This window comes from Solea senegalensis, linkage group LG17 (assembly GCF_019176455.1).
Source record: "Solea senegalensis isolate Sse05_10M linkage group LG17, IFAPA_SoseM_1, whole genome shotgun sequence".
Classification (NCBI taxonomy): Eukaryota; Metazoa; Chordata; class Actinopteri; order Pleuronectiformes; family Soleidae; genus Solea; species Solea senegalensis.
This window is the reverse complement of record NC_058037.1, coordinates 18,504,122-18,529,472: the sequence shown is the minus strand read 5'-3', so window position 1 is coordinate 18,529,472 and position 25,351 is coordinate 18,504,122. Positions and strand designations below refer to the sequence as shown.

The 25,351-nt window shown below is 41.2% G+C and overlaps 5 protein-coding genes across 5 annotated transcripts in view; 2 read left to right on the top strand and 3 right to left on the bottom strand.

The window, feature by feature from the left end:
- Positions 1–135, bottom strand: part of LOC122783836 (cytochrome c oxidase subunit 7A2, mitochondrial-like) — a 3,156-nt gene extending 3,021 nt beyond the window's left edge. Inside the window, exon 1 of the mRNA XM_044048721.1 lies at positions 52–135. Within this exon, the coding sequence (XP_043904656.1) occupies positions 52–69 (18 nt within the window). The 5' untranslated portion in view covers positions 70–135. The remainder of the gene's footprint in view (positions 1–51) is intronic.
- Positions 136–3,811: 3,676 nt separating this feature from the next.
- LOC122784417 (hepatocyte nuclear factor 3-beta-like) lies at positions 3,812–6,358 on the bottom strand. The gene is made up of 2 exons (XM_044049686.1): positions 6,092–6,358; positions 3,812–4,843 (listed from the first exon to the last, which is right to left on the bottom strand). Exons 1-2 carry the CDS (start codon positions 6,209–6,211, stop codon positions 3,830–3,832), a joined length of 1,134 nt encoding a protein of 377 aa, XP_043905621.1. The 5' UTR covers positions 6,212–6,358; the 3' UTR covers positions 3,812–3,829.
- Positions 6,359–7,116: 758 nt separating this feature from the next.
- Positions 7,117–9,561, top strand: LOC122784131 (protein CEBPZOS-like). Its single transcript, XM_044049238.1, has 4 exons — positions 7,117–7,699; positions 8,363–8,462; positions 8,605–8,649; positions 8,903–9,561. Exons 2-4 carry the CDS (start codon positions 8,363–8,365, stop codon positions 8,983–8,985), a joined length of 228 nt encoding a protein of 75 aa, XP_043905173.1. The 5' UTR covers positions 7,117–7,699; the 3' UTR covers positions 8,986–9,561.
- On the bottom strand, positions 8,160–18,072 carry cebpz (CCAAT enhancer binding protein zeta). Its single transcript, XM_044049237.1, has 17 exons — positions 17,839–18,072; positions 16,147–17,663; positions 15,492–15,723; positions 14,967–15,120; positions 14,750–14,844; positions 12,595–12,648; positions 12,405–12,507; positions 12,029–12,088; positions 11,872–11,938; positions 11,542–11,648; positions 11,376–11,436; positions 10,386–10,582; positions 10,256–10,288; positions 9,989–10,087; positions 9,831–9,895; positions 9,633–9,714; positions 8,160–9,202 (listed from the first exon to the last, which is right to left on the bottom strand). The coding sequence occupies exons 1-17, from the start codon at positions 18,037–18,039 to the stop codon at positions 9,030–9,032; spliced, it is 3,300 nt and encodes a 1,099-aa protein (XP_043905172.1). The 5' UTR covers positions 18,040–18,072; the 3' UTR covers positions 8,160–9,029.
- A 462-nt stretch (positions 18,073–18,534) lies between these two features.
- Positions 18,535–23,385, top strand: ndufaf7 (NADH:ubiquinone oxidoreductase complex assembly factor 7). The gene is made up of 10 exons (XM_044049767.1): positions 18,535–18,889; positions 19,426–19,589; positions 19,672–19,752; positions 19,835–19,945; positions 20,212–20,425; positions 20,539–20,597; positions 21,046–21,159; positions 21,378–21,521; positions 22,382–22,555; positions 22,632–23,385. The coding sequence occupies exons 1-10, from the start codon at positions 18,826–18,828 to the stop codon at positions 22,851–22,853; spliced, it is 1,347 nt and encodes a 448-aa protein (XP_043905702.1). The 5' UTR covers positions 18,535–18,825; the 3' UTR covers positions 22,854–23,385.
- Positions 23,386–25,351: the final 1,966 nt, after the last annotated feature.

Genomic DNA, 25,351 nt, shown 5'->3' with positions numbered 1-25,351 from the left:
GTGTTGTGTGGCGGGGAAATAGAGCGTCAATGTGGTAAAAAATGAACTTACAAGGACGTGTCTGAACATCCTGACGAAAGAAGTGCTGCCCAAGGACACCGGATAGATCTACTTCCGCTTACAGCTTCTTCTTATTCGTGGATATATATATACGGAAGTGTGTGCTCTGCTGCCCCCTGCAGCGTTTTTTAAATATTACTCACACTACACTATTGTCCTATCATGTATGTTCATTTGTTTATATTTGTCTTTGATGTGTATTTGGTATTTCCTCGTGTGCGCTTGTATAACTGTTATTTCTTATTCTCTCTCTTTTACTGTGGCTGCTTTTAAAGTGCTCTGAAAAATTATTATTATGTATATTATGTAATCATATTGATTTAAAATATTTTAATACACGTGGATGTAACTTATGTTCTTATATCTCACTGTTAGACACACTTTTCCAACAGGAAACTGAAGTTTGTAAAGCACTCACTCTCCCACACCAAAGCCCATAGAGAAAATCAGTGATTTTAACATCACAGCACACACGAGCTGTTGATCCACTGCTGCCTCCATCACTAAGTTCTAATGTCTTATTTTGTCAATTCGGCATTAAAAATCCAGCATTTGGATTTACTTTCGTGACACAAAGTGACCACACGAGGCAGCAGTAGACCAGCAGCTCCTGTGTCCCCGCGAGCTAAAATCACTGATTTTCTCTATGAGGTTTGGTGTGGGAGAGTGAGCGGTTTCCTCTCTGTTTTCAGTCTTAAACTCTTGCAGTGAGATGAGCAGCAGCTTTACTCTCTGGCAGGAAAACGACTTCTCCTTCACACACGCACACACAGCAGCAGCAGCTGGTTACCTTGGCGATCAGCGTCACACTCCATCACATCTCAGATCACAGGACTTAAAGAGGATTTGTTTCTCATCTGGAGTCAGACGGAGGCGTCAGACGAAGCTCATGATCCCGGGAATTTACTTTAAATTAATGTCAATTAAAAAAAAAAAAGAAAATTCTGAAGAAATTATTTTTTTTTTTTTCAACCCAGAAAACACAGTTTTTCTGCTGTTGAATGAATTTCCATAAACTCCTGAGAACGTGCGTACAGGTGTAGTTCAGGGCTCGGCCTGCTGGTGTCACTGTGGAGTGTTTTTTCAGGAAGTCTGTTTCTGTTCCTCTCCAGGAGATGGCGCCACAATGTATAACATTGATTATAGAATGTCTGCAATGGCGCAGCTTTAATATGAACGTGTATTTAAATGTTAAATGTTTAAATGTATATTTTGTGCTTTTTGAGTTTTTACCTGAAACTGTGCTGTAACACAATCACTCCACAGTTATTAATATTACAACATGTTTTTCCCCCATTAGATTTCATTTTGTTGTATATTTGCTCTGTAAACGCTGAACATGATGATTTAAAGTGAGAAAATGTTCAGTGTTGTTTTTATCAGTGTGCAGCAGCAGTAACAGCAGCAGCAGCAGCAGTAATAGCAGCAGCAGCAGCAGCAGCAGCAGCAGCAGCAGCAGCAGTAATAGCAGCAGCAGCAGCAGCAGCAGCAGCAGCAGCAGAAGCAGCTCGTGGCTTTGTTTTGTATAATCACTTGTTATTATTTAAATTAGAATGCTCCTGTCCGTCTCTGTGTGAATTCCCCAGATTTTCCCCTTATTTCAAATATTATACTTTTATTTTTGTGAACTAAAGTTGTAAATGTCAGAAAACGGATTTTTGTGAATGAAGAATTGTTTTAGATTCTTGTTTCACAGGAAGTCTATTTTTGTCATAAAATGTTTTGCAATATTATAAATTTACCAAAAACTTTTTTCCTCACAATTCTGAGATTCTGAATTCTATCTCTTGTTATAATTCCGAGATATTTCCTGTATTTCTGAGATTAAAGTCAGACTCCCGTCTTTTTAATTTATTTAAAAAAAATGTTGTTAATCCTAATCTTCTAAAACAGTTAGTGACCAAACATTTGAGTTTGGGAATCAAGAGTTTCTTTTTTATTTGGACACAAAACGTTATTTAGTTTAAAACATTATGGCGTGAAAAAAGTCCGCGTTCTGAGATTAGAGTCAGAATTCAGACTTCTTGTATTTGCGTGATTCTGAGTTTGATCGGAGCAGCGTGGCGTTTAGTGCTAACCTGCGACTTGACTGAGACGAGCAGAGTCAGGAGGAGGAGCAGGAGGAGGAGCAGGAGCAGGAGGAGGAGCAGGAGGAGGTCACCTGATGGTACAGTTTCAGTGAGAAAAGGCTTTAAATGACATGAAACCAGTTTGATGTGCTGTTGTGTGAAAACAGACCAGACCACAGACGGAGACTTGATTCATGGGAAACAAACTCGGCCTTTTGTGTTCTTCACTCGTCCACTGAGCAAACACTGGGCCCTGTGTGTGTGTGTGTGTGTGTGTGTGTGTGTGTGTGTGGGGGGGGTCTGACTCAAAGCCTCTGAGCAAACATTGCAGTCAAAGCAGGCGGCCATCTTGACTCTGTTCCCAGGAAAGAAAAGAAAAACAGCTCTAATCTGCTGAGGTCGAGCCAACAGTTTGATGTGAGACAAGCTTTAAACTGGAGGGGGCGGAGCCAAACAAACCACTGCTGCCTCCATCGCTAAGTTCTAACGTCTGATTTTGTCAGTTCGGCTTTTAAAATCCTGCGTTAGCATTGACTTCAGTGACACAAAGTGACCACACGAGGCAGCAGAGGACCAGCTGCTCCTGTGTAAAATCACTGGTTTTCTCTGTGGGCTTTGGTGTGGGAGAGTGAGTGAGTGAGTGAGGCTGCAACTTAAACAGGCTTTTTTTTCAGGGTTAAGACCTGGTTTTAGGGTCAGGGTTAGAATCCGGTTTAGGTTAGGGTTAGGCACTTAGTTAAGGTGGTTAAGGGTTAGGGTTAGGGTTAGGGTTAAGGTAAGGGGCCCGGGAATATGAATGTCCTCACGATGAATGCTTTGCAAACGTGTGTGTGTGTGTGTGTGTGTGTGTGTGTGTGTGTGTGTGTGTGTGTGTGTGTGTGTGTGTGTGTGTGTGTGTGTGTGTGGTTAAGCCCTGACCTCCAGCGTCTCAGCATGAACCTCTTTCTCTTTCTCATGAGAATCCGCTCATTATTATTCAGAACCTGCTGATTTTCATGTGAATAAAAAATCTGGTTTGAACTCGTCCACGCTGACGTCCACGTGTGTGTGAGACTAACATTCATGTGTTCACTCAGGAACATTTCAACTTCACTTTCTATCGTTCTTTATCTGAATTTTATTTGGACTCTTATGATTTAGAACTTTATAACAGAAGTAATTCATATTTTAATCAACTATCACTCATTGGTGATATGAATGAACAATTATTTAAAACTACTGGCTGTTGATTATTTATCTTTATAATCTCATTATTTAGATTTTTTTGTACTCGTTCAGTTCATTTCTTTTCTTTCAGAAATCTTAATTAATATTACCAATACATACATTTATGTTTATTTGCATATTCAATTTGTCATATTTGAAAACGACATTTTAATGAGATTATTCGGCTACAATCAGTATTCCACTCATAGGTATAAATAAAAATATAAATTAATACATTTAATTATTAGAGTTTTCCTTATTTATGTATTTAATTCTTTATTTTTAACCGATAAGTGGAACACAGATTAAAAGTTGTTAATCTTATTTCTGTTTCTTATTTTGATGCTTAAAATACAAACTGTAATTGTTTTTTTATTTGTTAATTTTTCACAAACAGAACGAAAAAAAACCCAAAACAATAAAAAATTTGTTTTCATGTAAAAAAAGTTTTATCTTTTTTTGTAAACAAACACAAACATCAGCAGAAAAAGTTTTTACTCCAGAAACTCAGTCCTGTTTCCTGTAATGGAGCTCAGGTTCTGGTTCTGGTTCTGGTGGTGGTAGTAGTAGCCGCTGCTGTTATCGGTGGAGGGAACCGGGTCCAGTCCCGATCCCGGTCCCGGGTTTGGCAGCAGCAGCAGCGGAGGCTCAGACATGAGGTTGTTAATGGAGAAGCGGTGGTTGAAGGAGGAGAAGAAGGAGGGAGGAGGAGGAGGAGGAGGTGGGAGGCGCTGGGGCGGGTAGGGCACGCGCATGTGGCTGGAGGTCAGCAGGTCACAGTGGTGCACTTTGACCTCTGAGGATGAAGGAGAAGAGGAGGAGGAGGAGGAAGAAGAAGAGTGAGGAGAAAGTGAACCGGAGCTGGATCCCGGTTCCTCCTCCTCCTCCTTCTTCTTCTTCTTCTTCATGGTCTTCACCGTGGTCTTCACCGTGGTCTCCTCGTGGCTCCTGAACCTCTTCTGTCTCCGCAGGAAGCATCCGTTCTCGAACATGTCCCCGGAGTCCGGGTGCAGGGTCCAGAAGGAGCCCTTCCCGGGTTTGTCCCGGGTCCGCGGCACTTTGATGAAGCAGTCGTTGAAGGAGAGCGAGTGTCGGACGGAGTTCTGCCAGCGCTGCTGGTTCTGCCGGTAGAACGGGAACAGGTCCATGATCCACCGGTAGATGTCGCTCAGCGTCAGCATCCTGGTGCCGGACTGTCGGATCGCGGTGCTGATCAGAGAGATGTACGAGTACGGAGGCTTCGCGTGCGCGCGGCTCCGCCGGTGGAACGGTTTGTGCTCCTGGCACGTGACGGTGCTGCCGCTGCTGCAGGATTGCGACCCGAACCCCGGACTCATCACCGACATCGCTGCGTACGGAGGCGGGCTGACGGAGCTCAGTTCCCGCGCCTGTGGACCGGGTCTCATCCCGATCCCGACCGGGTTCAGGTAAGGCGCGTTCATGTTGCCGGTGCCGGTCACGCCATGCGCGCTCATGTAGCTGCTCATGTTTCCCGCTGCGGCGTAAAACTGAAACACAGAAATGATTATTTTTTATTATTGTTTATTAAACAATTGTTACGAGTTATAGTAATAATAACTTATTATGATATTATATGTATACAATTCTAATATCATTATTATATATATTATATTATTATATAATATTATATATTATTATAGTATATATAATACTATATTATATATACTATTTATTAGTATTATTAAAATGATGTATTAAACGGTACATATTGAGATTTTAAAAGCACAGAAACATGTTCTTGTTGCATCAAAATATATAAATGACAATTCTTGAATCCTATTATTATAATTATTATTATTATTAGTAGTAGTAGTAGTATTTATTATAATAATAATAATGATAACAACAACAATAATAATAGTAATAATATATTATAATTATTGTACTCATGTCATAACGCTGGGTATGTCTTTTCCAATTAAATTAGACATTAGATAATTACAAATCACAAACCTGCTGATTTTAATTTAACAAATATTTTTGTTCTCTTAAATATGTATTTGGACTATTATTTTATTTTATTATGTATTTTTTCCGCCCAAATTAATTTATTTCTTTTTGTCAAGTCACATGTTTTATTAATTTCGTTTCCTTAGTAATAAATGTAGTGTTGTTAAAAGGTTTGAACATATAAATATGATTATTAATGTTATAGGCGACGGTCTGAGGGGGTTTAATCACTAGAATAAAAGGTGAAATTATTAAATAATTAAGGATGAAATATTTGACAGATTTATGCCATTCATTCATTTTTATTTACATGAATCTAATGATGGATTAACATACAGACGTGTTTGATTCAGTCTAATAAATATAAGCATGACTTTAATTATGTAATAACAGGAAATGCCTCTTTTTAAAATGTTTTTTTATTTTATTGTATCAATAATATTTCAACCTAGTTTAACTTTATTTACAACACGTTTGTTTAATTACAGCGTGATAAGAACACTTTTTCAAAGAAATTACGACAGATTATTTATTATTTGTCTTTTTTTAATTTTAAGATAAATCATTTTTTCATCACATAACAGAGCTGAGCATTTTGGATCCAAAATGAAGCATCGAATACGAAACGACCTCTAATTCCTATTAAAGTAAAACGAAATAAAATAATCCATTTAAAAATATTACACAAAATCGAATTTTAAGTGGGAATGTAGATTTAAATATTTTCAATATTATTATCATTTTTAGGTGTTTTTAGTTATTGTATAATCAGCGGCTTCTCTCACCTCGGCCTCTGCTCCACAGTGACCCGCGCTGCTGCTGCAGCTGCTGTTCATCCAGTCCTGATGATGATGATGATGATGATGAAGATCGTTGGTCTCCATTTTAAACGCGCTCAGTCTCATTTCTCTTAAAAAATAAAAAATAAGTTGAACACGAGACGGGAGCGGGAGGTGACCCGCGTCTTCTGACGATTTAAGACCGGAACTGGAGTTTCATCACTGGAGAGGAGAACCAGGACCAGGAGGAGGAGCAGGAGTAGGAGGTGCGGTGTCTCCACAGTGACTGGACTGTGTCACCTGCTGCTGCAGCTTCTTCTTTCCTTCAGAGTCTCTAAACCAATCAACTGCCTCCTTTTGTTCCCGCACGCGCTCACATCCTCATCTGAATAACGTCAACACAAGACTCCGCCCCCGTTACCTGTCGAATCTGTGACGTCACTCTGACAACAAGAGGAAAAGGCCCATACCTCCAAATTACATTACATTACATTACATGTCATTTAGCAGACGCTTTTATCCAAAAGGACTTACAATGGAATTGAGTACAATCAGTCAGGGGTGGAGTCGAACTTGCGACCATTGCGACCAAGCATGATGTCTTTCGCACACAGGGTAAATGCATAAAAGTTCTCTATACGTTACACCAATATTAAATTGTGTATAAAAATGGTTTAGATGAGAAACATTTCATAATTTAAAAAAGAAAATTCATGTTCGTAACAGACTTCAACATCGAGACATAAATGAGAGAAAACTTATTTTATTTATTGACACAGAAAACAAACGTGTACACAGTTTACCACAATAAAAGCTCTGAAAAGACACTTTCACGGTGGAGCTGCATATTGTAACACACTGACATCTGCTGGCGAACTCATGCCACTACAGCCGAAAACAATTAATTTACAACCTATGTTCAAAAAACAGAATAGTGTAAATGTAACACGAATTTCTATGAAAACAGGTGAATAATTAATGTGCTTATTTTCCGCATGACCGTTTAAAACACAAAATGGCGTCTGATAAAAAAAACATATTCAATCGAGAAATTGACGAATTGACGTCCAGGTGTTAGCAGCGACAGTTAGCCGGTAGCTTCTGTGGTGAGCTTAGCATTTACCTTCCGTTTCAAGTAACTCGTAGCTCCCGTTAGCCGTTAGCACGTAGCTTCCTTTATCTCCCTTGGGTCGTCAGGTTCGGGCGGTCATTCTCCTCCGTTCGCCACCACCTGACCTGTGTAGTCTCGTAGCTGTTAGCATTGGTTAGCTGGTTACTATAGCTTCGATTAGCTGCTGTATGGCCCGCAGTTGACTTGTAGGTGTTAGCACACGTTGGCCGCTAGGTTCTATTAGCCGCCGTTTGACCCATACGTACGTATCAGCCGGTAGCGTTTGTTAGCAGCTGTTGGTTGACCGTGTTACATGTTTTGCTGTTAGCGCCCGTTGCCGGTAGCCTCGATTAGCAGCAGTTTGAGCCGCAGTACTTTTAGCTCCCGTTAGCCCTCGTTAGAACTCAAGGGCAGTGGAGCGTCGTTTTGACACAACACTTTTGACATATTCAAGTGTTTTTCTTTTAAACCACTTAGTTGCTAATTTAACCTCGTAGCTGAAGGTAAGCTTGCTAACGATGATATGATATAACTTGGACGAGTAATTGTGAGTTTTTGCTGCAAAAAATGATTAAAATAATTGTAAATAAGTGAATACTACGGATTGCAAATATCACTTAAAAAAAAATAAAAAATGGCGTAGTAGAACCACATTTGTTCGCTTGTTTTGTTCAAGTAAAATGTAATAAAGATACAATTTAGAGTAAATAAAATTATAATTAATGTATGTTGTGGGTTTTACAGCTTTACCAAACATTTTCCCCACACTTTAGTTTACAGCTTGAACGCAACACCTGTCTCAACACATAATTGATTTATAAGAAATTAAATAATGCAAAATTATACCTTGATGTTGATATTTCATCCAAATAGACGGTATGTTCAGTTTTAAAGGATTATCCCAGTGTAATTTGTCTAATCAATTAAGTTAAGTCAAAACATGAAGAGTTATTTCACTTATGGTCTGTTTAAAATGTTTATTCTGTCCAAACCCCACTTTCAGTCTTGAATTCAGATTTGTTATTGTTATAATTTGCATATTAAGTGAAATTTGCTCATAGTGGAATTATGTACAGGTGTAATAACGTGCTGTTGGGGTTATAAGGCGATGGTGAAACCCTGGACCTTTAAATAAAGTTTGTATTTGTTGACCTGTGTGTGTCCAGATGCCTCTGCCTAAGAAACTGATGAAGGGCGTGATCATGGTGGAGCTGCTGGGCGTCTGTGGAGCGTACGCTCTCTTTCACAAAATGAACAACAGTCGAGGTTTGACGTCAGCCGATGCGATCTTTTCGTGGATGGATGTTTTCACTTTAAAACTAATCATATCCTTAAGACATACACCGGTAAATTTAAAAGTAAATAATAAAAAAAAAAAACACTTAATCCACATTTTGTTTTCCTGCAGATTTCAGAAACACCATGAATACGAAGTTCCCTTCGATTCTTGAAGGTAAGAAAACATGTGTTTACTTGAGTCTTGTTTATTGACTTATTTATGTAAATCTCCTGAAAAACCTGATTCATACTGAAAAGGTTTTTACTCGTGTGTAAAACCGTCATCAGGAAATATGTTTAGCCTCTTTATATAACAGATCATTATAGATTTACAATAGAAGAAAATCTGCTAGGGTTTTTTTTCTTATGAAACCGTAAAGGTGTAAAAACAACAACATGATCAGCTGACCGCTCCTGTCTCCTCCCAGTTTACTACCAGTCCAATGAGTGGGCGGGGATTCACGGAATCCGAGAGCGAGACGTTGAAGTGTGGTCGGCCAAACACGACTGAAGGCGTCTGTTTGTAAAAAAGTTCACACTCGTGATGATGATGAACTACTTCCTCCTCTTCTTGTTGTTGTTGTTCCCGAGCGTCTTGCCTCCTGCCTTGCCTCTGGCGAACGTCGGCCTCCTCTTGTTGAACGCCGTCTTCTTCTTGCGCAGCGTCTTGACGTCACGGCCCTGGATCCAGTCGTCGCGCTGAGACTCCCACTTCAGCTGCTTCACACCTGAGAGAGAGCGAGCGAGCGAGAGGACGTTGCACAACTTTCCGCACGTTTTGTAGAAACAACTATGTGTAAAACTACGTGTAAACATTTACGCCAGAAGTCTGAACTTGGGAGTGACGTCACAAACAACAAACAACAAGTCTACGACTAATAAAAGTAAAATGTGTACGACTGATTTGACACTTTTCCACTTGGCCTTGATTGGCTTTTTGCAATTTTTTCCACTTAGGTTGAAACTTAAATTAATGAGGATCGTCGCATGGAAAATAAGATTTCACAACTTTGCAACCACGTTTTTACTGAATATTAAATATTTAAATGTATAGTTGCTGGTGTCCAATAAACTCCACTCAAAACAAGACTTTACTGGATCTGAAATGAATGAGTGAGACGTCGATTTCCCACGTTTAAACACTCGCTGTGGTCTCACCTGCTCGGTCTGTGGTTGCCATGGCGTTCAGGCCCACGTTGTCGAACTTGGAGCCGGCGTTTTCGTCCAGCAGAGAACCAAACTGAACACAAACAAACATTTCCACGCGTTATATTTGTGTTTTTTAACAGCAGGACTGAAACCACATGAAAGGTCTGACACTTTGATGAGATTAGGAGACGATCATTTTCATCTCACCTCTTCAGCTGAAGCAAACATGGCTCCGTCTTTCTTTCCTTTCTTCTTCTTTCCTGATTTAGAGCCTGTGAGAAGAAAGAAAAAAGCACATTAAAATAAAAGAAACGGGATGATTTTGACGCGTCAAATACGGCAGATTATCTAATCTCGTCACTGACCAGAGAAGGATCCAGAGAAGTCGAGCTCCTCCGATGATTTCCTCTTCCCCTTCCTGATTTGAGGAGTGACGTCAGGAGCTTCTGTTTCATCGTCTGAATCTGGAAAAACAACATTTTATTCTTAGAAATTCTAAAATCACTGATTAACTGATATTTGTTTTGCACGAATTTGTTGCACAAAGTTGTTTTTTGTTGCATATAAAACATTAAACCTTGAGTTATTAGTGTGTGATGAAGACATTTAAATGTCAATGAACTCATTCTCACCATCGAACGCATCGTCGTCGTCAAACTCTGGAGCTGAAAAAGAGCAAAGAAACGATAAAGATTAAGGTTTAAATCATTGTTTCAAACTAACTCGCACACAAAACATTTGTCTGTTTATTTATTTATTTACCGCCTTCATCGTCGTCGTCTTCTCCGCCTCCGTCTGGGTCCATGAAAGCCCCGCCCTCGTCCTCCAGCTCGTCTCCAAAGTCCTCCTCGTCCATGCTGCCCAGAGAGACCTCCTCGTCGTCCAGGTCGTCGTCATCATCCATGTCCGAGTCATCGGCGTCTGAGTCGTCTTTCTTTCCTTTTTTACTCTTCACATTCCTGAGAAACGACGAGAAAAAAAAAGAGTCAGGAATCAATAAAAAAAAAACAGAAACAGATTCATTTAAAACTTTAAAAAGTTTTTCTGATGTTTGTCACGATCGTTTTTAGACAGAACCAAAGACAATCGGCAGACCATAAAATTATGTAAAAACATCGTTAAAACCACTGAGTGAGTTGCCAAAAACATCGCAAAAAAAAAATTTGAAATCGTTTTTTTTGGAAATTTATGGCAAGTTATTAAGAATCGTTTTCATACGACATCGAAGTATACGATTTCAGAAGGAAGTCAAAAAAGTCGTGAAAACGTAAGAATGTAGGACGGCGTGGGAATCACCGGAGAAACCGCGATGCAATATTATCGCCATATCGCAAAATACAGTGTTTGCAAAATCATAAATTGCGATCTTCTCACACAACAGCTCCAGTGAGAGTGAGCACTTTGGCACCATCTAGTGGACTGATTTTTTTATTCATTTGTGACATCAATTAAAAAAAATGATATGCAAAAAAGCGATATAATATTGCGATATTTTACGGTATCGTTCCAACTCCCCCACCGTAAGCCCGTATTTTTTTTATCATAGAATAAGAAAAAAAAAAGATATTTTTCAAAACGTGGTGAAGACGTAGTAACGTAAAAAGGTAAATATGTCGTAATATAGTTAGGTGTTGCTAAATTTGCAAAACTTTTTGACGTTAGGCTACATGTAAAAACGTGGTCAACTGACGTATCGTAAGTTTTCTGTTGCGACACAAAACAGAAAAATGCGACAAAAAGCTGAAGACTCACCCTGCGAAGTCCAGATCGTCGGCGCCCAGGTCGGTGAAATACGAGTCTCCTTCACACGAATCTGACCAACAACAAAAATTACATTTAAAAAAACAAACTAAAGAAAATGTTTGTTGACTCTTTACAGAATTTGTGGGAAGCGTCTCGGCGCGTCTGCGTCACTCACCGAGGATTTTCTCAAACTCCTCGTCGTCCACGTCGTCCACGCTCTCGTCGTCTCCGTCTCTGCGCGGGCGACGGATTTGTTTCTCCTGACGACGTTTCTTAAAGAATCTGACGAGACGACGTCAGCGTCAAAGAACCTCGTTAATCTTTACTATACATGTTTAGACATTTTGTTCCATTTCTATTCTCTAAAATAAAGTCTAATCTAATCTAGTTTAAGATTACCATCAGGGCGAGAAGTGTACGTCATTATTAATAATAATAAAAACGATAAGTTGGTGATTAACTTCCTGTCAAACGTGAATACAGAAGATAAAAGTCAGTGACTCACCGATGGAAGAAAATCTCGTCCACAGGAATCTGACTTTCTTCTTTAGACAGAAACTCGTCACAGTTCACTGAGACCAGAGACACAAACAGTCAAAACCAGATCTAACAACAAAAGACACAAACTTAACACAAACGTAACACAGTAAGTAACTTCTCACCGGGTACAGAGTTGAACCGTGACTTGTGTTTGGGCCTCAGCGCGGCAGAGTCTGTGTTTTCTGATCAAAGCACAAACGACATTTATTACAAGACTTTTCAACAGAAATGTAACAAAAAACAGGAAATATTGTAAAAATCATTTATCGCTGTGTCAAAAACATCGTAAAATTTTGTCACAATGTGTCAAATATAAAAATAATATTTTACTAGACTGTTGATAAAAAAACATGAAATATTAAATATAAAATATATAAATATATATTATATATATATAAAAATCTGTGTATTTTACAACCAAACATGCAAAATAAACATTTTTTTTGGATAAAACAAAAAACCAGCTGTGAAATGATGAAAGAGATATTGTTCGCTCACGTTGTCCCTTCAGCTGTTTCGGGTTTCTGAAGACGAATCGATCCAGGAAGCGAGTGAGAGTGAAATCCTGCAGTGGATCCCCAGAGTACAGGATGAATCCGCCCTGAGGAAGAAACATCAACAAAATCATCATCATCAACATTATACACAACAATAATTACAATAATAATAAAAAGTAAAACATTTTTACCTGCAGGATTGTTTTTGCAAACAGCGACACAGACGGATGAAAGTGCAGCGAGAGCTGAAAAAAAGAAAAGAAATCAAAACTTTTTAATAAAAACACGTCAAATGTAAGTCGTAAAATCCCAAAACACATTTTACCACAGAAAAGTTAATAGCCTAGCAATGTGTCCAAAACGGCTGCAAAAATAAAAATTGTCTCAGTATGGTAAAATGACAAGAAAAGCTCGTACAAAAGTCGCAGCAGATTTAGACGTCAAAAATCAAACAGAACAAAATCAAAAAGGTTTAAAAAAAAAGGGCACATTTGGTAAGTCTTCAAAAAAAAAAAATCACGAAAACACCACAGTTTAATAAATCATTTTTTTCAAAAGGCAAAGTATCGTAAAAACATTACGCATTAAAGACATCGCAAATTGTTGTTTGGAATATAACGATACATCAAAAACATGCTCATAATAAATACACACACATATACAGTGGGTATGGAAAGTATTCAGACCCCTTTACATTTTTCACTCTTTGTTTCATTGCAGCCATTTGCTAAAACTAATAAAGTTCATGTTATTTCCCATTAATGTACACTCAGCACCCCATCTTGACAGAAAAAAAACTGAAATGTAGACATTTATTAAAAAAGAAAAACACAAACAGTATTTGCTCAGTATTGAGTAGAAGCTCCTTTTGAGCTAGTACAGTGTTCTTGGGAATGATGCATCACGTTTTTCCACACCTGGATTTGGGGATCCTCTCCAGTTCTGTCAGGTTGGATGGTGAACGTTGGTGGACGTTGGTGGACAGCCATTTTCAGGTCTCTCCAGAGATGCTCAGTGGGTTAAGGTCATGGCTCTGGCTGGGCCAGTCAAGAATGATCACACAGTTGTTCCGAAGCCACTCCTTCGTTATTTTAGCTGTGTGCTTAGGGTCATTGTCTTGTTGGAAGGTGAACCTTCGGCCCAGTCTGAGGTCCTGAGCACTCTGGAAGAGGTTTTCCTCCAGGATATCTCTGTACTTGGCCACTTTCATATTTCCTTCAATTGCAACCAGTCGTCCTGTCCCTGCAGCTGAAAAACACCCCCATAGCATGATGCTGCCACCACCATGTTTCACTGTTGGGATTGTATTGGGCAGGTGATGAGCAGTGCTTGGTTTTCTCCACACATACCACTTAGAATTAACGCCAAAAAGTTCAATCTTGGTCTCATCAGACCAGATAATCTTATTTCTCATAGTCTGGGAGTCCTTCATGTGTTTTTTGGCAAACTCTATGCAGGCTTTCATATGTCTGGCACTGAGGAGAGGCTTCTGCCGGGAGGCTCTTCTCCCACGATTGCTCAGTTTGACTGGACGGCCAGGTCTAGGAAGAGTTCTGGTCGTCCCAAACGTCTTCCATTTAAGGATTATGGAGGCCAATGTGCTCTTAGGAACCTTGAGTGCTGCAGAAATTCTGAGCTCCTTGGGCAGTTCCTTCAACCTCATGATTCTCATTTGCTCTGACATGCACTGTGAGCTGTAAGGTCTATATTTAAGAATATTGTGTGCCTTTCCTAGTCAAGTCCAATCAGTTTAATTCAACACAGTTGGACTCCAATGAAGGAGCAGAACCATCTCAAGGACAATCAGAAGAAATGGACAACATGTGAGTTTAATATGAGTGTCACAGCAAAGGGTCTGAATACTTATGACCATGTGATATTTCACTTTTTCTTTTTTAATAAATTTGCAAAAAAATTCTACATTTCTGTTTTTTTCCTGTCAAGATGGGGTGCTACATTAATGAGGAATAAAACTTTTTTGATTTTAGCAAATGGCTGCAATGAAACAAAGAGTGAAAAATTGAATACTGAATACTTTCCGTACCCACTGTATATGTATACATATATATATATATATATACACACATGTATATATATACATACATATATATACATACATACATATATATATATACATACACATATATATATATACATATATACATACACATATATATACATACATATATATATACATACATATATATACATACACATACATACATATATAGAGACACACACACACACACACGTGATATTTATAAAGTGATGTGTCAAAAACATCGTGAAATGTAGTCGTTTACGCGTTTATTTTTTGTGAGTCTGTGTCGCTAACATTAGTCGTACCCGCTGTAGCTCCCACAGTGTTGTGTAGTCGGCGCCGCAGAACATCGGGTTTCTGTGCAGCGGGTCGTACGCCTGCGCAGCTTTCCCTCCCGATGCTAAACAGGAAGTGAAGGTTTGAAAACACGAAAAATAATAAATTGTTATGACAACAACATGGAGGATGGTAAATGTCAATTTTATCGTAAAGTGTATCAGACACACACACACACACACGCACCTTCCAGGTTGTGATGATGAACCCATGATGCAGCAGGTTTAGCGCGTGCCGACTCAGCGTTTCCTCCTTCCTGAACTTTATCTGCGTCCACAAAGTTCTCCTCTTCATCATCGTTTTCCTCGGCCATATCTTTAAACTCCTCCTCCTCTCCGTCCTGACAAGAACAACAACGTTACAAAACAAAGTTTAACGATGACGACTTTTAATCCTTTAGTTAACTTTTGATTTAATTTAAAAAAGCTTTTGAAAAATGTTGTTTCTCTTTCAAACTAATCTCGATTTCCTTTGCTCCACATTCTTGAATTCAAATCAATTGTTTTCTAACGCGATGTAATGAATTTACTTTGTTGCTACAAAATAAACAATCTTAGTTTCCACAATAAAAGACTTTTGAATTTCAAAAATTTTGTAAAAAGTAAAAACAATAAAATATGATGTAATAAATAAATTATAAATAATGATTAAGTATAATAAAATAATGACACATTAACATAAGAAAAAACTTAAAAACAGAAGTTCTCTCGCCTCGGTCTCCTGCAGCAGGATCTTCAGGCCGGGCTTGGCCTTCATGACCTCTGACACCAAGAAGAGGGCGCCACAGGCGAAGCTGGCGCTCTGCTCGGCGCTGACCTGCAGCAGGCGCTTGACGAAGGCTTTGATCCGCCGCAGCACGATGTCGGCCTTCAGAGACTTGTACAGGAGGTTGAGGAACATGCTCTGTCTGGAGGACGACGACAGACCAGGGTCCAACAACTTCCTGCAGAAGAAGAAAGACGTTCATGTCTTCGTCTCACTGTGAGACAGACTTTTCCAACAGGAAACTCAAGTTTGTAAACCGCTCACTCTCCCACACCAAACCTCATAGAGAAAATCAATGATTTTAGCTCACAGGGACACAGGAGCTGCTGGTCTACTGCTGCCTCGTGTGGTCACTGTGTGTCACTGAAGTAAATGTGAATGAAGAAAAGCTGAATGGACAAAATAAGACATTTGAACTTAGTGATGGAGGCAGCAGTGGATCAACAACTCCTGTGTGTGTGATGTTAAAATCACTGGTTTTTCAGATTGTCAAATTAAGAGACATCATTATCTGACGTAATATTCCTGCGATTTATGTTAATTATCAGTAAAATCTCGACGATCCACCACAGAGACATGGAGCTGCAGGTGTGAGTTTTACCTGTAGAGGGCGACGTAATACCGGTCAGAGACGGTCTGCTGTGAGTCCATCACCTGGAAGAGCAGCATCAGCGCCTGCACGGCCGTGTTGAACTTCACCAGGTGAACCACCCTGAACAGCGTGTCCAGCTGCTCCTTCACCTTCTCGTCGCCGGCGCCAGCGTACGGATACGCCCGGTTCACGCCCGACAGCAGCGCGCTCAGCATCTTGGACTCGATGTCCTTGTTCTTGACGCAGGCGCGGAAGAAGGAGAAGTAGATGGTGATGAGTTTGGCGGCGAGCTCGGCCTCGTCGTGGCTCAGCAGCACCTGGCTGAGGAAGCAGACGGCGTAGTACTGCGCTTTGGCGGCGATGTTGGGCCGGAACATGAGCCGCTCCACCTCGCAGCACACCACCACCTTCATGTTGGGGTGTTTGTGCAGCAGTGTCTCCAGCAGGTACGTGGCTTTGGCCGCCGTCTTGTACTCGGGGTCTCCCAGCTTGTTGACGACCTGGTTGAGCAGCGCCTTCTCCTGCTCGGGGCGGCCGCAGAGGAGCTCGTGTGCGGTGGCCAGTGCCTTCGCCTTGGTCGCCGCCACCGTGTCGTGAGCCACCGTGTCCAGCGCCGCCACGAACTCGGCCACCTGGTGCTTCAGCTGGTGCTCGAAGTACCAGAGGACGAGGCGGCGGTCGCGGGAGTCGCGGTTGCCGCTGGCTTTCTCCTCCAGCTGGTCAAACGGGTGCTGGTCGAAGGCGCGGAGCTTCCTGTTCTCCGGCAGCAGGTCGGACAGCAGCAGCTCTCGCAGCGTGTCCAGAGCCATCAGACCCATCCTCCTGCTGCCCTTCTTCTTCACCATGGACACCAGGTTACTCACGTGATCCACCGTGTGCACCGGCGCGTCCTGGATCAGGACAGTCATGGCCGCCATCCTGTCGGCCAGCACGCCGGAGGAGACGACCGTCTTCATCCAGTGGGAGTTGGCCCCTTTCTGCAGGACCTTCTTGCTCTTGTAGAGCTCCACTTCTGCCTCAAACAGCTGCTGCGCCAACGTCTTGTACTTGGAGACGAGCTGTGGATCCTGCGGCGTGGACGAACCCTCGGTGGTATATTCCAGGTCGAACCACTTCCCTCCAGGTTTGATGAGCAGGTTCTGTCTCTGCTGAAACTCAAAGACGTTCAGGTTCAGCTTGGTCTTTTTTCTTGCCTGAGCGTCTTTCGTCTTCTTGGCCTTCTGTTTGCTCACTTCCTGCAGGTCACTGACCACTTTCTTCAGACCACTGGATGTTTCTTCTTCTTCTGCTGACGCTTTCTTGGTTTTTGCTTTTTTACTTTCCTTCTCACCAGAGCCACCAGAGCCCCCAGCGTCGTCGGCCTCTGGCTCCTCTGCGATGATGTTCTGACCCGTAAAGGCTCCAAAGCCCAGTTTGGTGATGAATTTCGCCAGCTCGCCCTCCTCCAGATCATCTATGGCATCTTTCTTACCTCCATTGACGAGCTCTTTGGAGTCGTCGATGGCGGCGAGAAGAATATAATCGGCCTGTAAACAGAGGAAAAAAAGGTTTGAGGGAGGGGAGGAACAATGCACCTGCACAATGACCGTTTTCTTTAAGTCAAATATTAGAATAAAGTACATCAGGTTCTGAATTGTGGCAACTTATGTTAAAACAGTTACAACTCTATGAGGTTCTGAACGGTGTCAGTTTTCTCCTCACCTGTGTTCCTCCCAGCCGTAGAACTTCGTCCAGACTGAACTCGTCGTCGTTTTCTCCCGCTTTTCCTTCACCTCCGTCAGCTGCCGCTTCTTCGTCCCCCTCTCCGTCGCCATTCTCGGCCTCCGGCTCTAATTCTTCGGCCTTAAAACTCGCTTTAAATGCGGGTTTGTGTTTCCTGCGATGGTTGTTTTTCGCTGCCATGCTCGCGACAGCGTGAGGAGCGTGAACCGGAAGAAGAAAGCGACGTCACGTCAGCGCTTCCGGGTATAATAATAATAATAATAACAGTTTGTTATACATTTTTGTCCGTGATTTAATTTTACAGCAGTGAATTTACATAATACACGAAATATATTGCATGTTTGCCTTTTAAAAATGTGTTGTTGTGTTGTTTGGTTACGTCACTAAAGGTCATCCAATCAAGGAGCTTGTTGTCAAGTTGGCTGTAAAAAACAAATACAGGAAATGAAATGTATTTTCAAAATAAAATGAGCAAACGCCTGTTTATGAATTGTTGGGGTGTTTGATCATTACTTTTATTGGATGTTTATCCTTTTAGATAATTACTATACGTTATTTTTAGTTTCTATATAGTATGTGACGGATATTTAAACAATTAAAGCATTTAAATGTGTATATCCGGCTATTTTATTCTGGAAAAATAACCGGATGTTAAATCTTTTGCATCATCGCAAACTCAGAGTTGGAATTAGCATTAGCGTTTAGCTCATGCACAACAACTCTGTAGCTTTTCATTACTGTAAACGTCGGACTACCGCAAATTAATTCACGCTGGTTTTAAATCGCGTGCGTGAATTAAAGACTTTTGTCTCAGTGTGTGAGTTTTCTGCGTGTTGTCACGTGACCCCACATGTTTCTAACGTGACTAATGCTAACCTGTTAGCACCTAATGCTGTTTGAGAGGTTAAAGGTTATTTGTGTACAGGACGTTTATCAGGTAAAATCAGATGAATAATCAGCAGAAAGATGATTTTTCTAAGTGCTAAAACACAACAGCTGCTCAGAAGAGTCTGCAGTTCCTCAGCAGCAGGTGAGATTATGATTTAAAATTCATTTAAATGTGATATTGATTGATTATTAATGAGAAATTTAAAAGGATATAATCTGCATCATGAAAACACTACATTCAAATAATATCAGTCTTGATTTTTACATTCATTTATTTTCAGTTCATTCAATAGTTAGATTTTCATTCTTTTCATATTTCGTGGAAAAAAACTCAGTCAAATAAACACATGGCAAAATAGTCTACGATTAATTTGGTCGTTAATGAATCATGCAGCTCTATTTTAATGTCAATCATGTTGATCAGAACAGTAATACATTAAAAATGTTGTTCACATTATTATGAAATATAATGTGGATGGTTTGATTTTTGGAGAAAATATTAATATTTTCGTATCGGTAATAAACCGTGCATCCCTGATTTTGATCAGTTGTTAAACAATAAAATTGTGAATATTGAGGTTTTCCACCATTTCTTGATGTTTTATGATATCAACTATGAAAATAGTCAGACATTAGTTCCTGGTTTTTTTAATGTCTGTGTGTGTGTGTGTGTGACAGTTCGATGGCGATCAGCTCAGCTCAGACTCTTCTGCAGCTCTTCACCAGACGACCAGGAAAAGCCTCCACCGTCGATTCTGCGTCACCTGACGTCCAAAATAAAAGCCACAGGTCCGATTTCGGTGGCCGAGTACATGAGGGAGGTGCTGACCAACCCTGTGACGGTGAGTTTACTCTTCACAGACTTCAGAAAAATAAAAACTGTAAGCACAGCTCAGGCTGATTCGCTCTCTCTCTCTCTTTAAGGGTTATTACGTGAAGAACAACATGCTGGGACCAGACGGAGACTTTATCACGTCACCAGAGATCAGCCAGATTTTTGGAGAAGTGAGAAAGGAAGACAAAATAAATAAAGTGTCGACGTATTTACGTGAAGGTTGACTGTGTTTTTTTTTAACTTCCTGTGCAGCTGCTGGGCGTGTGGGTCATCAGTGAGTGGATGGGAGCGGGTCGACCCAAGCAGCTGCAGCTCGTCGAGCTCGGACCTGGGAAAGGATCGTTGGCCTGTGACATGATCAGAGTAAGAACTGCCCCTCGTGATCAGTTAATCTGTTGATTGTTTTCTCCTTTAATTGAGGTGTTTGTCAAACTCTGGAAATGATGATGTTTCTCAAACATCTTGTTTTTGTCCACAACATGATTCAGTTTGAATGATTTCTGTGTTTTATGGAGCAAAGAAAGCAGAAAATATTCACATTTAAGAAGCTGAAAATCACAGAAACTAAACACTCAAACCAGTGAATCAAATCTTAAATTCACATAAATTGCCTTTGTTGTTCCTCTCAGGTGTTCAGTCAGCTGAGGTCAGTGCTGGGTGACGCCTCCGTCTCCCTCCACCTGGTCGAGGTGAGTCCGACTCTGAGTCGACTTCAGGCCGAGAATCTGACTGGGACCAGCAGCCGGGAGGCGGACGCCGAGGACGAGCCGGTTTACCGCAGCGGGGAAACTGCGGCCGGACTCCCAGTGTCATGGTACCGCCGGTTAGACGACGTCCCCGCAGGTAGAAGCTAAATCTGTGTCCCCGCGAGCTGAAATCACTGATTTTCTCGATGGACTTTGGTGTGGTAGCGTGAGCGGTTTGTTTGATGCCGTTTTCCTCTCTTTTTATTGCAGGTTTCAGCGTCTTCCTCGCTCACGAGTTCTTCGACGCTCTGCCCGTCCACAAGTTTCAGGTCTTTTTTTACGACGTTTGTGTCACATTGACGACATTTCATTAGCATTCATTAGTTTGCTTCTCTTCAGTGTCCTACCTGTGTGAATAACTGGAATCATGTGGTGTATACCCATCTTCACCACCAGATGGTGCTAAAGTAACATGAGTGAAATTCCTGTCTTGCAGGAAAGAGATTTATGGATTTTTCTTTACTTTTGGAACTGAAAAGTCAAACGATAAACAAAGTGTTTAAAGGAACAGTTTGAACTTTTAGGTTAGTGGCGAACTAATACTGGAAACTGGCTTTTTTTTGTGGTTAAATTGTGATCCAACGTCAGTTTTACCACATTTTGAAGATTCTGATGACGTAAAATGACCAGAATTAAAGTTCAGTGTTTGGATTTGATTGTTTATTTGTTGGTTTGTAAGAAAATCTGACAGAAATAAGCTTTGTTTGTTGTGGACAGAGGACAGAGAAAGGCTGGAGGGAGGTGATGGTCGACATCGACCCAGAGAAGCCGGAGCAGCTGAGGTTCGTCATCGCGCCGTCGCCGACGCTCGCCTCGTCCACACTCGTCCACGTAAGAAACATGTGCCTGATAATCTGACAGATGAGGAGGGCCCGTCAGAGATCCTTTGTCTGTGTTGAATGAATGTATCTCAAATTTTTGAATTGTTAGAATTGTCTCTCACAAAAACCGACACATTTGTTCCTAGCGACAAAAACGTCAGCTTCCCAGAAATAGAATCAATATTTGATGCTTACATTTCAGGCTGAAGTAGTTTGTGTGTGTTTCAGGCAGACGAAAGGCGGGACCACGTGGAGGTGTGTGCAGAGGGCGGGGTCATTGTCCAGCAGCTGGTGCGGCGGATCGTAGAAGGTGGCGGCGCGGCACTGATCGCAGACTATGGCCACGACGGAACCAAGACGGATACGTTCAGGGTACGACCTCGGCGACAGTAGGAAACGGTGAAGTTCTTCTTCTGCAGATGCAGAGGAAACCAGGCTCGACAAGCTCCGCCCCCTCCCCCTCTGTGTAAACGTCCACAACACGGCTACACATGTTGTGTTTCAGCTCTCATGGGCAAAAAGTAGCCCTTAATTACTGTTTTTGTCATGATATTTTTCGTGGAATTTCAGAATAAAAGCGTGTTGTTTTGATACGATAACAATAAACGCTCACAGTAAATGAACACATTTGTGATGCAAATGCAAATTGTGGCCCACGCGCCGCCATTTCGTCTCTAGCGCCCCCTGAAGTTCATTCCAAGACGAGAAGTGGTTTGAATGTCAAAATTCAAAATTACTCTGGCTCTGTTTTTTATTTATTATTACATTTAAGAAATAAATAAATAAAAATCATATTCTGAAAGAGCAACTGCTACAAATGAGGCGTTAACTTTAATTTATCGGAAGTCGGGACGAGTTTACGAGGCTCACACTGAGAAGTTGGAAGCAGAGACATATCAATACCTGTCGCTAACAATGCTCTGCGTGTTATTTCTGAGAACACAAAGAACATCGCAACACGTCTGCGATTAAAAATGACATGGTACTATGTGTGCGAATTATTTAACGTGAAACAAACGCAGGAACAGTGCGAACAGCGGTGAAAGTTGCGTGAGTTCCGACCACAAGATATCGGCAACGTTTTGGTCCGTTCTTATCGCAGCTGTGACGCCATACATAAATGCGATTTTTACGACTTAGCGAGGCTACAGGACACTCACTTTAACTGCGTGAATATGTAAACCAGCGAGGCTCATGGGAAATTTGTTTTTATTGAATTTGTTCTTCCTCAGGGGTTCAAAGGTCACCAGCTCCACGACGTCCTGACCTCGCCCGGCTCAGCCGACCTCACCGCGGACGTGGACTTCAGCTTCCTGCGGAGGATGGCTGGAGAGGGCGTGGCCTGTCTGGGGCCCGTCACTCAGAGGACGTTCCTGAAAAACATGGGCATCGATGCACGACTGCAGGTGAGTCTAACGTGAGATGTTTTGGTTTCCAGGTCCAGGTCCAGGTCTGTGATGAAGAGTTTGCTCCTCTCCGCAGGTTCTGCTGAGGAACTGCAGCGACGCTTCCACCAGGAAGCAGCTGATCAGCAGTTACGACATGCTGACTAACTCCGCCCACATGGGCGAGCGCTTCCACTTCCTGGGCCTCCTGCACCGCAGTCGCTTCACCAAATCGGAGAAAGTGTCGGGACTGAAGCTGGAGAAGAAGAGTCCGCTGCAGCTGCCGGTGGCCGGATTCACCGAGCTCAACTTCTCCTGAAGGAACTTCAGAGAATTTCAGAAACATGTCGTCGTTAGTGAAGTCTGCTCTGTGAGCGCCCTCTGCTGTTCAGCCATGTAACAACAGACTCACCTAGAGAAATCTCACTCAAGCCCATAGAGAAAATCAGTGATTTTAGCTCACGGGGACACAGGAGCTGCTGGTCCTCTGCTGCCTCATGTGGTCACTTTGTGTCACTGAGGTCAATCATAATGAGGGATTTAAAATGCCGACGTGACAAAATAAGACATTTGAAGTGAGTGATGGAGGCAGCAGTGGATCAACAACTCCTGTGTGTGTGATGTTAAAATCACTGGTTTTCTCTATGGGCTTTGGTGTGGGAGAGTGAGTGGTTTATAAAAGTCTGTCTCACAGTGAGATAAAGACGTGAACGTGTTCTGAAGACATCGTAGACTTACACTGACACAGAGTTGAACGTACAGTGTTCGTACAAATGGACAATGTCCCTCATTTGTGGAACAACAGTCCTTGTCCAACTTCACTTATTTGAAATTGAAATCCTGATGTTGAAGTGTGTTGTTTTTTTCTGCCCGATCTTGAAACGTCTGACACCTGATGAACCGTGTCAGCACCTTAGGTCAAAGGTCAGATGTTCTTTCCTGCCCCTGGGTCGTCCTACGTTGCTCGCTCGGCTGCTTCCGTCTTCAGCTGGAAACAATTAGCTGCTGCTGCTGCTGCTGCTGCTGCTGCTGCTGCTGTGTCTGTGGGGACGATTTAAAGGTCAGGTTTCACGTGTGTGTGTGTGGGGGGGGGTCTCCAACAGCAGATCAGGTTCAGGACTTCAGGTTAATTAAGAGATGGTTTCCAAACGTCCTGCTTTCCTTCTTTTCTTTCATTTACTTTGACGAGTGTGACTCACACTTCGTCCACACGTGGAAGAAGTGACAGGATGTTAAAGACGTGGCTTCACTAACAAGTCGCACGTCTGAGATCAAACACAATAATAATATCTAGATGGTGGATTAGGCCGGGTTTTTTTATCTTTATTTTCGTTACTTTTTAAAAATTTGTGCTTTGCAAAATCTCACAAAGCGTTTAAAGGGATTTCGTGAAGCCTTTGTCGGCTCTTCAAAGAATCTGCGATCTACGAGATCTCAGAAAAATTCGTAAAAGTATCCAGATTTCACCCAAACTTTTACAGGAAGTCACAAAACGTGACTTCTCAAAACCTTTGCATAATCTCACAAAAACACGTACTGGATGTCACAAAATATGTCCAGGATTTCACAGAAAGTACTGGACTTTGACAAAATTTTGCGAGATCTCACAAAACACGTGCGGGAGTTTGCTGAACTTTTGCATAATCTCACCTGAAAAAAAACAAACTCGCAAAATAATTTTGTGAACTCAAAAAAACTGTACAGGACTTTGCACAAAAGTTTGCAGGACGTCACAAAAACCTTCTACGGTGTGTTGCTAAAGATTGGTGAGAGCTCAAACACGTGTGGTGGATTTACCCAAACTTTTGCACAATCAAAAAACCTTTTGTTTGTTTGCGAGTTCTCGCAAAATGTCAAAATGTTTGTGGGATCTCACAAAACCCGTGCAGGACTTTACACAACATGCACACGATCTCACAAAACATGGACTGGATCTCACTGAAAATAATCTTCGGGAACTCAAAAATTTCCCGGATTTTGTCAAAAAAAAAAAAAATTTGCTTAATGTTAGGTCGGTGTATTTCTTTTTTTGGCTCCAGAAAATCAGAAATAAACGCTAAACTAAACAATGCGACAACAGAACTGCATTTTTCTTCTATCAATTAAACAAAGACAAACTTCGGTAAAATCCCATGAGAACATCTTTGTGGAACGTTACGTAAACAAACTTTATTTTCCATTTAAATGTGAAACACAGACGTGTCTCAAAGTTCGGCTTTTTAATGTTTTAGCATCAAAAATCTTCCACAAAACGCAAATATTTCCTGCAAAAATATAAAACGGGACATAAATTCTCAGGCTGTTTTTTTTCTCCTCAGGAAAACAAAGAAAAGACAAATAGCACAAAAACAAAGAGAAAGAAATGAAACTGTTTCTCTGCAAAAGTGTAAAATAAAGTGTGCGTTTTGACAAAATAACTCCACCGTACTTTGACGTCACCTGCTGGACAAATCATGCAAGTGTTGTGAATTCAACATTAGTGAAAATGTAAGAAATTTAATTTTGATTTTCATGAAAAACAAAAAAACAAACACAAATAATTTTATACTTTTGCAGATGAACAAACAAAAACATCAAAATTCTGATTTAAAGATTTTCGCAATAGTGCAAAGTCTAAACTTTATCGTAACTGAGGAAAGGACAGTATAAAGTTTTATTTATCACACATTTCCTGACCAAAGTTTTTTTGGCTCCCCCTTGTGGTAGTTTGAAGTAATTTCATGTAAAATATGAGCAATTTTCTCCATTCACGATAAAGTTAAGTCACTATTTATTGCCTGTTAAAATCAAATATTGTCCCATACCCATTCACAACTT

What these genes read in the sequence shown, in the direction of transcription:
- LOC122784131 (XM_044049238.1), top strand. Translation starts at nt 8,363, where the DNA reads ATGCCTCTGCCTAAGAAACTGATGAAGGGCGTGATCATGGTGGAGCTG. An exon ending in CAAAATGAACAACAGTCGAG is followed by an intron (nt 8,463 to 8,604) that starts GTTTGACGTCAG and finishes GTTTTCCTGCAG; the next exon opens with ATTTCAGAAACACCATGAAT. An exon ending in GTTCCCTTCGATTCTTGAAG is followed by an intron (nt 8,650 to 8,902) that starts GTAAGAAAACAT and finishes GTCTCCTCCCAG; the next exon opens with TTTACTACCAGTCCAATGAG.
- cebpz (XM_044049237.1), bottom strand. Translation starts at nt 18,039, where the DNA reads ATGGCAGCGAAAAACAACCATCGCAGGAAACACAAACCCGCATTTAAA. An exon ending in AGACGACGACGATGAAGGCG is followed by an intron (nt 10,289 to 10,385) that starts GTAAATAAATAA and finishes GCTCTTTTTCAG; the next exon opens with CTCCAGAGTTTGACGACGAC. An exon ending in GGCAACCACAGACCGAGCAG is followed by an intron (nt 9,203 to 9,632) that starts GTGAGACCACAG and finishes GCTCTCTCTCAG; the next exon opens with GTGTGAAGCAGCTGAAGTGG.
- LOC122784417 (XM_044049686.1), bottom strand. Translation starts at nt 6,211, where the DNA reads ATGAGACTGAGCGCGTTTAAAATGGAGACCAACGATCTTCATCATCAT. An exon ending in ACTGTGGAGCAGAGGCCGAG is followed by an intron (nt 4,844 to 6,091) that starts GTGAGAGAAGCC and finishes TCTGTGTTTCAG; the next exon opens with TTTTACGCCGCAGCGGGAAA.
- ndufaf7 (XM_044049767.1), top strand. Translation starts at nt 18,826, where the DNA reads ATGATTTTTCTAAGTGCTAAAACACAACAGCTGCTCAGAAGAGTCTGC. An exon ending in TCAGCCAGATTTTTGGAGAA is followed by an intron (nt 19,753 to 19,834) that starts GTGAGAAAGGAA and finishes CTTCCTGTGCAG; the next exon opens with CTGCTGGGCGTGTGGGTCAT. An exon ending in GTTAGACGACGTCCCCGCAG is followed by an intron (nt 20,426 to 20,538) that starts GTAGAAGCTAAA and finishes TTTTTATTGCAG; the next exon opens with GTTTCAGCGTCTTCCTCGCT.